At 41.6% G+C, this 12,008-nt stretch overlaps 1 protein-coding gene across 5 annotated transcripts in view; it reads right to left on the bottom strand.

Moving 5' to 3' along the window:
* The window catches only part of AFF1 (ALF transcription elongation factor 1), a 201,145-nt gene that overhangs the window by 21,026 nt on the left and 168,111 nt on the right, over positions 1-12,008 (bottom strand). For all 5 annotated transcript variants that reach the window (XM_035709568.2, XM_049104811.1, XM_049104810.1 and 2 more), the window contains 2 exons: positions 10,531-10,687; positions 4,295-5,242 (listed from right to left, as the gene is read on the bottom strand). In XM_035709568.2, coding sequence (XP_035565461.2) covers positions 4,295-5,242; positions 10,531-10,687 — 1,105 coding nt within the window. The remainder of the gene's footprint in view (positions 1-4,294; positions 5,243-10,530; positions 10,688-12,008) is intronic.

Genomic DNA, 12,008 nt, shown 5'->3' with positions numbered 1-12,008 from the left:
GCACCTGGGGTTAGGAAAAGTAGAGAAGCAGCCATCTGGGAAATTCGAGGTGTGTCCCTGCAGGAGGTTCAAGAAGACGATGATACAGTGCCAATCAGCACCAAGAACGAGGGTGGGGACTTACTGAGAAGACAGATTAGAGGCACTGGGATAAGTATTACAAAAAACCCATTTTCCCCCCTTCTTGGTGACGAAACACACAGGCATGAGGATGGTTTATTTATTTATTTTAAAGATTTTATTTGTTTGTCAGAGCAAGAGAGCATAAGCAGGGGGAGAAGGAAAGGGAGAAGCAGGCTCCCTGCTTAGCAGGGAGCCTGAAGCAGTGCTCAATCCCAGGACCCTGAGATCATGACCTGAGCCAAAGGCACATGCTTAACGGAATGAGCCCCCCAGGTACCCCCATAAGAACAGTTTAAATCAGTCTTCACTATCATGCTCATATGTTTATGAGGCCCTTCTTGGGGTAACTAACAAAACATGATGAAATTAGACATCAATGGCCTTAGGAAACTATAAGGGATGACGTTTTAAACCCTTGATTTTGAAGAATAACTGGGAATGTTGGTCTGAATAAACAATCCAAATAAAGATGGTCAGATCTTGGATAGAAGGAAGGGACTGAACCAACCATTCACAAGCAATAAAAATGCGCACTCCCATCACATCCCATAATTTCCTTTTCCCGTTCCCCAAAACTGACATAATTGATAGCTCTGAAATGTTATTTCCCAAAATGCCAAAGCATCTTGGTCAGTGAAGCCATTATTTAGAAAAATGAAAGGACAGAGATATTTGTCTACATGATGGTTAGGACAGTCTGGCATTTTATTTGAAAGGCGATCTATACAATGATTGAAATTAAATGAGATATGATCTACAAAAGTGCCTAGAATATGCTAAAGTCATACATGGAGCTCTATGCACGTTAGATGTGTCATTAGAATATGCTCAATTGTGCTGCACTGTTTTCATTATATTGTACTTCCTGACTTCCGTTTGTCTTCCTAGTCTGCAAAGACATCAGCTTGATTTATGAATTAAGTAAGTGAAAATACAAGTAGTATTTTAAATTCTAAATTGTAAGCTAGATGATGAAATTCTGCAGTTTCTGTAGGGAGCATGATGTCAAGTCATGCCTATTTACTCCCACACTTTTCTCCATTTTTCGTCATGACCTGCCTCCCTGCCTCGTCCTTTTCTCCAGAGGCAACATGTGACAGCTTCATCAGAGCTGCCACAACCCACCATTATGTCTTTAGGATTATCTTCTCATGCTTTTAAGTCTAAAATCGTTACAAGGATTGGTTAACTCTCTGAAAATGTTTGCTAAATTTGGCACCATGAAAGAAACAGAGTTTAAACGAAAAGCTAAAGTTCAGGGGTGCCTGGCTGGTGCAGTCAGGAGAGCATACAACTCAATAGCAGGGTCATGAGTTCAAGACCCATGTTGGGCATGGGGTCTACTACAAAATAAAGAAAGAAAATACAAAAGAAAAATGAAATTTCACTCATGTGAAGAACCAGGCATGTTCTTCAACTGTTCTCATTACTTCCTCACAGATCTTTTTCTAGTGTTCACACTTAAAATGAAGATGAACAAATCGTCACCATCTGAGTTTGTGAAAGAGTGCACAGGCTTAACCTGAGAACAGCCCTGCCTGCCTTGAGGCCCAGGTGCACATGTTGGGGGGAACAGCTGCTCTGTGGGGAAGGCCTGAACAGGTGAATCAGGGTCCGGACAGGATGAAGTCCACCCATATAGGGCAGGATCTCAGGTTCATATGCTCAATATTCCTAATATCGGGCACACAGCAGGAATAAACCCAAAAGACTGTGATTCTCTGATCATGAAAAAAGTATACAGTTGATTATTTTTAAATTGATTTATCTGAAAGCTTCTAACTAGTGATATACTTTGGCAAGGAATTCCTGGTTGCCTAGATCCAAGATGTTCAAATGTAGCACAGTGGAGGAACTTCTTGAACCAAAGAACTAGCTTTGTACAATCTCAGCCCTGTGGTATGGCTCTGCTCCAGCAGTTCCCAGCTCTGCTAGACATTAGGATTTAGAAAACACCAATGGAGGGGGTAAGGTAGGGGGTGCAAATCCTGCCATAGGCAATAAAGGCTTCCCCAGGTGACCATCATGTGTAGCCAGGGTTTGGAACCACTGGTTCAGACCCTGATCCTGTCAGTATCACAGTAGAGAGGTAAACTGTTCCCAGAGGCAGATCTCTCCCTGCCTGCCAAAGCATTCAAGCAAGCATGTATCTGACTCAGATGAGCAGGTCATTATCTCTCCATCCTCCAAACAGAGAGAGATAAATGAGCCGCCCTGGTGGAGCAGGGCCAAGGGCTGGGAATGGCTTTCTAGAGCCTAGAGCGCACAGCTCAAATACTCAACAGGGAGAGCTGACTTTCCTGTTCCGGAGCTGCAAACAATGCTTCTAGACTTGCACTGGGGTATGGACTGGGACTGAGAACTGTCTGCAGAGCCTCCAATTTCTAATATTCCCATCCGGTTAGTATTTTAGAAGCGAATACTTCTCCCCAATCCAGCTAATGCAGAAGGTTCACTTGAGATTAGACAGGACCATGACAGGTGAGAGGTAAGTGATAAAATATTTCCCAGGAGGAAGGGGAGGTAAAGGAGGGTTGTGTTTTATTTATTTATTTATTTATTTATTTATTTATTTATTTATCTATCTATTTATTTATTTATTAAGATTTATTTATTTTACAGAGACAGGGAGTGGGGGGCAGGGCAGAGGGAGAGAGACTTCAAGCAGACTCCATGCAGAGCATGGGGCCCCGCAAGGGGCTTGATCCCAAGACCCATGAGACCATAACCTGAGCTAAAACCAAGATTCATAGGCCTAACTGACTGAGCCACTCAAGGGCCCCAAGGAGTGTATTTCTGAACCTTTCTCAGGGATATGAGATGCAGGCGTTTTTTTCCTAGCCAGATCCATCGCCATTTCATCCATAAAGTTTTATACCTTTAACACACACACATATCATTTGAAAAGTTCCCTGACATGGGAATATGCCCTCCTCTAGCTGGAGCAGCACTACCAATTAGGACTTGAGCTGCCAGCTGCGGTTACAGTGGTAATACACACCCTCACATCTCATTCAACGAGCTTCTGGAGAAAACAGTCACCCTGTGCTATTTGATAAAGTCATGTTATATTTTTAACCTGGTGGAGTAATTGGTGGAATCACACAGACGGGACAACAGGCTTCAGGATCTTTTTGTCCTTTGTTATTCTTAGTTCAACTTCCACGACTGAGTAAGAAGTTTTTGGTGTACTTATAAAAGTGTTAAAATTTTTATCCCTTGTCAGCAGGAAAGAGTTGGCCCTTCCCGTGCCTTTTACTCTGAATCTGGAACAGATTAGGTTGGAATGCCACTAGGGGAAAAATTCACTTATCTTTCACCATGAAGCATCAGCAAAAAGTGTATCGGGGGCTCAGTGATTCAGGATATAGGAAGAAATGAGACTATCCAAAATAGTGGTATGTCCAAGTTAACTCAGGATCTTAAGTAATGTACAAATGTGGTTTTTTTTCATTGTGTTTGTTCCTTAAATGAAATCTCCAAAAATGGTGATAAATGAAACGACAGATTTTCATTACCTCACAATATATCCTTATCAGCCCGGTATTACTCCACAAGATATCCTAACCGCGTGTTTAATAGCTCTATAACTTTTTTTTATAACTTTCTGCTTATTAATAAAAGTCTTTAATAGAGGTCACAAATTCTAAATCTGGTAGTTTCAAATTAATGAGGTGTTAGGCAGCCATCAGTTAAAATACAGATATAGTATCAGTACTAAAAAGGATCCTACCAGAAGAGTAAGATTTAATATACAGCAGTTCTTTCAGTAATTCAGAATACTGATTAAAATTTCAGTTCATGTAACATATTAATTTTAAGGGCAAAACCTAATAATGGGTCAGGTGGCAAATACCAATGTTATCAGAAAAAAAGTGCACCTGAAAATGCTAGATTATCCTAAAACAAGATAGCTTTTTCAAGGACTGCCTCACCTCTTCTCAAACTAGCCAGACTGCTGAAGGGATCCAGCATTTGGTAATGCCTGCCGGCAGAGTGGGAAGCACGCAGGTCCCCAGGGACAGGGTCATTCTGGTATAGGAGCAAAGGCTATAGCAGATCAAAGCAAAGACTTCCCGCCTCTTCTAAGACAATTCGGGTCACAGCCAGCTCCGGGCCAACAGTAGGTACAATCCACCCTGCAGAGCGCGGCCCTGCCCTCTACACTCACCTTTCTTTTTTTGACCAACTTGCTGGAGTTGTCTGCGCCTCTCTTCTCCAAATCGGGCTTCTTCCCTGTGGGGGGCTGCTTGTCCTCTGGCTTCTTCTGCCGGCCCCCTTTCCCAGGAAGCTGGGGTATCCGAGAAAGAAGGTCCAGGGTTATCTTCACCATCAAGATGGGTGGGGGAGGAGGGTCCCTGAGCGGCGACAGCAGCTTGGTGTCTCTGGCAGGCCCCGGGAGCTTGTCCTTCCTGCGGTCCTCCTGGACCACCACTGCGCGCCGGCAGCCACTAGTCCTGCCGCCACCGCCGTGGGGCGGGCCCTGGCTCTGGGTCAGGGGAACCAGGGCAAAGTGCTCGGGGCTCCTGGCCCCCGCATTGTCCTTCGTGGGCTCGGGGCCCGAGAGTGCCTTTGAGGGGGCCAGCGGCCCGCTCTGGTGCTTCTTGCGGTCACCGGGGCTGGGCGCGGCGGGCTTGGGCTCCCTGCTGTCGCCGGCGCGCGGCCTCCCTTTCGTCTTCACCTTGGGCTTGTCTTTGGAAGGCTGGTCTCTGGAGCCGGACGGAGGGGGGCCCGGCTCGCTCTCCACCTGCAGGCCGGCCCGAGGGTCCGCCGGCGTGGAGGCCTTGCCCGGCTTCTTGGGTTGTTTGGTTCCCACAGTCTGCCTCGGCAGGGCCTCCTGTTGGGCCGGGGACTTCGGACAGCTCCTCCTGCCGGGGTGAGGGCCCTCGGAGGAGCCCCGGGGGGCTTTGCCGGAGCTCTTGAGGGGAGGATCTTTGGATTCCGAGAGCTCGTGACCAGTGGTGGGGCCGCTGCTGTCGCCTCCCCCCTTGCCCTTACTGTCTGGGTGCCGAGGCGGGGGCTCTGCGCTCCCCTCCTGGGTGTCTGGTGGGGCTGCCGGTTGGCTGACTTTGGTCAGCCAGTTGTCCAGCTGCCATTTGTTTGTTGTAGGAGGCTCAGGCTAAAAACAATGGAAAAGAGAAAAACGTGAGCTGACCGATGATGATAAAAACTCTTCTTCTGTGTTAGTCAACCAATCGTACACAACCCCTGCCTCCCACCCCCACCCGGGGAGAAATGCAATCATTCCAAACCTAAGAATTCAAGTCCTTTTTATCTTTCTCTAATTACAGGTCAGAGTCTCTTAATAATTAACTCAACACAATCTTCCAGTCCGTTTGTGCTACAGGAATTTTCGCTGTAGCAGATGTTGACTAGTAATAGACCATGAGATACTGACCAACCTAGACAACTGACAATTGCTGAGAAATCTTCGTAATGTGAAGTATTTTGTCCTAATGGTAATTATAATTTAGACAGAATTGACACATTATTTTGGTTTGTAAACTATCAGAAAATAAAGGGAGAAATGAAATAAACAGAATCCTTTTATAAAGAGGAGTTTCAGAAGGCTAGTGAATAGACTAATTCTTAGTGATTACCTATAGGCTTTAACCCCCTTTTTTGGACCTAACTTTTCAACTGAAAATGACTTTCCTGAAGACTTGATTGCATTACTTTTACTTACTTAAAAACATTAAACACTTATACTTGACAAGGTTTGCAGTATATCATGGATAACAGCCTGACTTTCAAATTTTACGCCTTGGTAAAAGAGTAAGTGAAGTCACAGTAACCCACCTAAAGTTAGTCCCACTTGAATTCTTTAAAAATCAAACATTAAGTCTCCTGTTACAATCTTATCTGAAATAACATCTATTTTTCTGAGAAACACAGGGAGACTCCACAGCACACAATTAAAAGCAGTGAGATTATACTGATTATATATACATCTGACGAATGAACAGAAGTTTCTGACTTCTCCTGATACCCTGTTCTTTAAATCTTTGTTGCTATTGATGTATCCCAACTCATCTCTCCAAGTAGATTATTAACAGAAGACCCAATGGCATTTCTATCTCCAAGTTCCACTATTATCTTGCATATAGTGCTATACATGAGATATTAACTTGAGCATTTCTACAGACCTATTAATGTACCTACACTTATGCCATACGGAAACATATTCATGTCTAATACAGTAAGCAATGATCACATCTTTTAAAAGGGCAGTACAGGGCAGCCCGAGTGGCTCGGCAGTTTAGCGCCGCCTTCAGCCCAGGGCGGGATCCTGGAGAACCGGGATCGAGTCCCACTTCGGGCTCTCTGCACGGAGCCTGCTTCTCTCTCTGCCTGTGTCTCTGCCTCTTTATCTTTCTCTGTGTCTCTTATGAATAAATAAAATCTTTAAAAAATAAATAAATAAATGGTGATGGTACATCACCATTATGCTACATGTTTTTAAGATCCATTCATTCTGATAGGTGGCTTGTATGAATGACTAACTCATATACACAAAGCACCAGGAAATTAAATGAAAGATACTCCACATGGGATTTAACAGGATAGATAGATTATGGATAAGGAGATCATTCTAGTAGGGGGATGATATTTTACAGGGAGGACTGCTAACAATTTTCCCAAGAAGAATGTCCCAAATTATTCAACTCTATAAAAACACAACAACCTAATATATCAGGATGTGTGGATATAATGTAAAGAGTTTTCGGCCAGGAAAAAGGTAATAAAATGACCAGGTAGGTAGTTTGGGCTTGGTGTGATTACAACAGAAGAGCAACTTTAAGGAGCCTGGTAGGACCAAACTTTGGCCACAAAGAAGGCTGCAAAACTGTTTTATTTCTGGCTACCTCTTATTGCTGCTTAATATAATAGGTCTCCTTCAGGATCAACTCTACATACCCAGACTCTTATTTGAATTTCAGAGCAGGGAGGAAGCAAGAAGGAAACTACTCCAATGTGCCAGGTATTTATTTTGCCACAGGAAATCTAAAACTATAGTCCATATTCTAACAAGACAGGATGATGGTTAAGGGTGGAGAAAAGATTAGCACCCAATACGTACTTGTCAAACGATATTTCCTGCAAACACTTGAGGGTGTGGTAATCTGGGTGGCTAACCCGGGACAAGACATTAGGATATATCACTTGCCATTCACCTAAGGAACCAAACCCTTCAAACCCTTTCTTGGGAAGGGAATGGATCTCTCACCAGGGCTAAGTTTACAGCCCCAATTGAATCACTGACAGAGTATTTATTCGTGAACCAAAAAGGAAAGTCATTCCTGGTATAAATAACATCTACTCTCCCCCACCCCAAAACAGGGCAGTATAAGATACATTTAGTAGGGATGTCCTACTAAAGGAATGTCCTGATTACAGAAATAAAACACATTTTCTTCCACTGTGGTCCTAAAAATGTCCAGAAGGGGAGGCATATGGCCCAATTGCAGGGTAAAATTGAGTTTATGTGCCCAGGCAAGGAGAATCAGTAGGGCCAATCCTTTCTACAGACCTGCTATAAAGATGGGAAAATGTATAGAATTCTTTTAAGGTCAGATATTTGGGTGTTGAGATGGGGAAAACTTTTTACATAAGGGATTGATTGAAATAGATTCTAAAATGAATTTTAAGTCTAAGTGCTGGATAGGATCAAGGTCTGGACTTTGTTTTCTTGCCCTACCTTGCCCTGTGCCCCACTGACAGCCACCCTGGGCTGGCACAACCCAAACACTGCACATCAGGTGTGGAAAAAAAATACCAGATTGGTTTTCATTTGGCATTTTTTAAATTTTTTTTCCTTTTTTTTTTTTCATTAGGCATTTTAATAAATGTTTGAACTGCATGTCCCTTTACCTGTCCTAACTCCTCAAATTGTCAGAAGTTCATTTTAGGCTGAATTGTGATATTGAATAAAAAGTTATAAACTATGCACAAATGTCTACATTTTTTTAATAAAAACATCATCATTGAGTATGAATCCTAAAATGAAAGAAAAAGAAAATGAAGAGAAGTATGGTATAGTAGGAAAAAAGGCTTCAGGATTAGATGGCTATGCGCCTGAATCTTGGTGTTGCCACCTTTTTTACAGGTGAAAAGACAGCTCCGAACCCCACAGGGTTGATGGAGAGCTAAGTCAAATAATTCATGAAAAAGTACCAAGCATCTAGAAAAATCAACAAAGGTTGTTTATTACAAAAACAAAAAACTGGACAGTGAACAGATTAGAAAACTAAGTAGATCCCTGAATAACTGAGAAGAGAAGCATTTTTTCTGAACCAAAGCAGTAAAAGACGATGTGTCCCACATATTGTGAAAAGCTGAGATTTACGTTTCGTTTCACACTATAAAGCAGAGCTAAAAGCGGCTTTCCCCCCTTGTTCACTGCCAGCCCACTGACAGGCACAGGACATTTTAGATCTTATAAGATCACTGTCAAATGAACTGAAGACAGAGCCATAAAAAGCAAAATTCTCAGCATTAAAAATAGATTTTAAAAAAGGTGAGAAAGTTAAAATTAGTAACTGTGGCTTATTGTGGAATTCATGTTACTCTCACACAGGAGATTTACAATAAAGCGGGTATTCCTTTTAAAAGGAAAGAAGGTAGTTAAATACACTGGGGGAAATGAAAGGTTTAAAATCTAGACCCAGACAAAATATTTCTGGTGAAATCAAGTGTCAGGAAATGACACACAAACTGTACCCAAGTCTAGATAGATTTACTCGTCAACACAAACATACAAATATCAGCCTATTTGTAAGGCGATTAAAAAAAAAAGTGGGATGGGAACATTTATTTTTCAACTAAGAGTCTCTAAATTTATTCCAGTAACCTTTTGAGCAATAAGATATAATGGTTTCATTAATACAAACACCAGATTAAATTCTTTTTTCAAGTTTCAATTATTCAGCCAAATCTGTACGGTTTCCATTTTACTTGAACTGAATTCTATTATTTAATTCAATTATCTTCCTTCTTTTAGTAACCAAACAAGCATGCAGATTTTTCTAATTGAATAAGGTGAGACATAAAGCAAAGATCTTATAAACAAGGAACAAACACACAATTTGTCTGCACAGCATATTCAATATCTTTTTCCCTGAGGCACAGAAAAATTATTTCAACAGTGATTAGTATCACACAAGGAAACAGCCCCCAGATATACACAGAGTAGTTCCTACAATCTAAAAGGCATTTTTAAGTGCAGTTAATGCTGATTCATGTTTATTCACTCCAGAAAATATTTATTGAGCACTTACTCTGTGTCAGATATAAATTCATATCTAACAACAACAAAAAAATGACTTGGGAGTTCTTTCTCCAGTTTCTCTTGCTCTCAGACATGGCTGTTAAGGCTCACTACATGTTCTCCAGATGTATTCAGTTAATGGTCTAGTGGAACTGCCCTGATTGCTAAATAGCAGAGACAAATACTGGGAACTTTAATGCTTTCTTAATCAGAAAAGCTCATTTCCCAGGATTCCCGTCTAAAATATGCAGAGTTATTTTCTCTATACAAACTGGACTAGCTCACCAAAAATGTCTTTCTTCCCTTTCCACGAGGTAGTCTTCCCCAGCATAATTTTTACATCACTATTTCAAGTTTTGAGGGCATCTGACAACCCTGATTGTTACTAGACTTCTTGCATTAAACAATCCAGTAAAAAAATAGTATAAATCCTCCAGATATACTTAGTGCTTGCGATTTTGCCATCTCATCTGTTTATCTTACAATATCTCCCAAGGGTAGGGGTGACAGGCAAACACAATTATCCCTGTTTTACATGGAGCAAAGGGACCAAGAAACACAGCCCTGGTAAAATCACTTTGCCATCAATTTAATGCATGGCTTTTAGTGATTCAAAAATAGAACCTCTGACGACTTATTTCTAGTTCACGTTCTTGTCCTTTGCTAAATTGGGCTGTCTCCTTTTGATTTCCTTAATTCATGCATTCCTGAAATTTCAAAAAGAATTCTCATTAGTATTATAACAGCAGCCTACTAAAAAACAAGTTTGGTTTTTTTTTGTGGGTGGTTTTTTTTTTTTTTTTTTTTTTTTTTTGCGCAACAGAAGGGAAAAGAAAATGGTGTGCAAACATTTCTTAATGACTTACTCTTCCAAACAACACTAGCAATGACAGAGAAGAACATATTATTTTAAATAGGAGAGAAAGGCCTCTCTCCCAAACCTCTGTTGCCACATGTCTGTAAGAAGTAAATAGAAATAGCTGGCTCGGCTCTACACAGCACAAGAGTAGGAAAGAGGTGCCCGTGGGACAGAACCACTCAGTCCAGGGTCAGTGCTGGCCCACAGTGGACGCTAGCCCCAAAGGACAGAACGCTGCCGTCTTAGACTGCCTCTCTGCCTCCTGGAGGGGACACGGTACCTCAGGAGTCGGAGCTGCTAGGGGCTCATTCTCTTCGCTGTCACTTGAGCTGCTCTCGCTCTCGGAGTCGGAGGAGCTGTCTGAGTCACTGGTGCTCTCTGACTCGGCACTACTGGAATGTGCTGAGGCCGCTGCTTCTGGAAGCGACTGCGGGGCACTGCGAAGCAAGCAACCCGGAGAGAGACTCTGAAGACACCTCAAAGGTGGATTTCTCTTCCCCCCTCTCTACTCATTTCCAACCTCTTGATCATTTTTCTGCTACTCAAAAGCAAGGGCCTCCATATTACTAAATCACCATTATCATCCAGTTGAGGGAAAAGCCCATGGTGGCTCAAAACCCAGTGAAAAATCCTTAAAATAGCTCACCAAATAACTACATAAAAGAAAAGCCTGTGGGAATTTTGCTCCTGAAGAACATTTTGAGCTATACAAAATTTACATTCGATGGTAATGCTTTGTATCAGAAGTTGGTAAACCCCAACATGGACAGGCTGCCTGTTTTTCTAAATAAAGTTTCACTGGAACATGTCCACACTCATTATTTTATATATTGTCTGTGTCTGCTTTTATACTACAGAAGTAGAACTGAATAGTTTTAAGACAGGGTATGTAGCCCACGAAGCCTAAAATATTTACTTTCTGACGCTTTAAAAGTTTACTTTAATTGGGTACATTTTAGCCCAAAGAAGTTAATTTATAAAAGAGCGGCCAATACATAAAATTTCCCTCTATTTTCTATATGAAAACTAACAAATGATAGCCAGAGAATTACTGAATATATTGAATATAAATGGTGTTCCTCTGGTAAGTGACCTCAAAGGTAATCCAGTCACACTCTTAGGCAGCAATGTAAAAGAGGCCTTTCTTTAATGAGTGGCTTAGGATAACCCTCAAACACCAGCCGAAGTAGAAATTAACTACTCCAAGTTTTAAGAATAGGGCAATAACTCTAGGTCAGTGAGAAAACACGTGCTAATCGCACTGCTGGACACACATAGAATTTCATAGCTTGTCATGCCCCAGATGGAATCGGCCAGAGCAGTAAATCAATAACTATAATCTTGAAAGCCTCCACATCTTCCTAAAATACTGACCTAATAAAATTGTTTAATAAGTAGAAAAAAAATTAAAGTCACTAGTTGAAGTAATTTTAAAACACACACACTATGCTATAATTTCCTCATATAAAAATGCTACATCAAGCTTGTGGTCCTTTTCCCACTGGTAACTTAAGTCAGTGATGACTGGAATGAGATGCACTTTCAATGCTATTCCTGCTTCTAATTTATGTCCACCTTTCCTCTTTTTCCTCAACTTTTAAGTTAGGCTCGTCATAATTTTTGGGTTATTACAAGCCATGAAAAATTACTGAACAGAATAGAATATAAATAAATGAGTAGAGCTTATGAATACATGATCTTCCTTCACATGAACTCTAACATCACCTGCTTGACAGGACGGTTTTATTGCTGAGCTTC

The sequence above is a fragment of the Canis lupus genome, chromosome 32, assembly GCF_003254725.2.
Source record: "Canis lupus dingo isolate Sandy chromosome 32, ASM325472v2, whole genome shotgun sequence".
In the NCBI taxonomy this organism is placed as follows: domain Eukaryota; kingdom Metazoa; phylum Chordata; class Mammalia; order Carnivora; family Canidae; genus Canis; species Canis lupus.
This window is presented reverse-complemented; position numbering and strand designations above follow the sequence as displayed.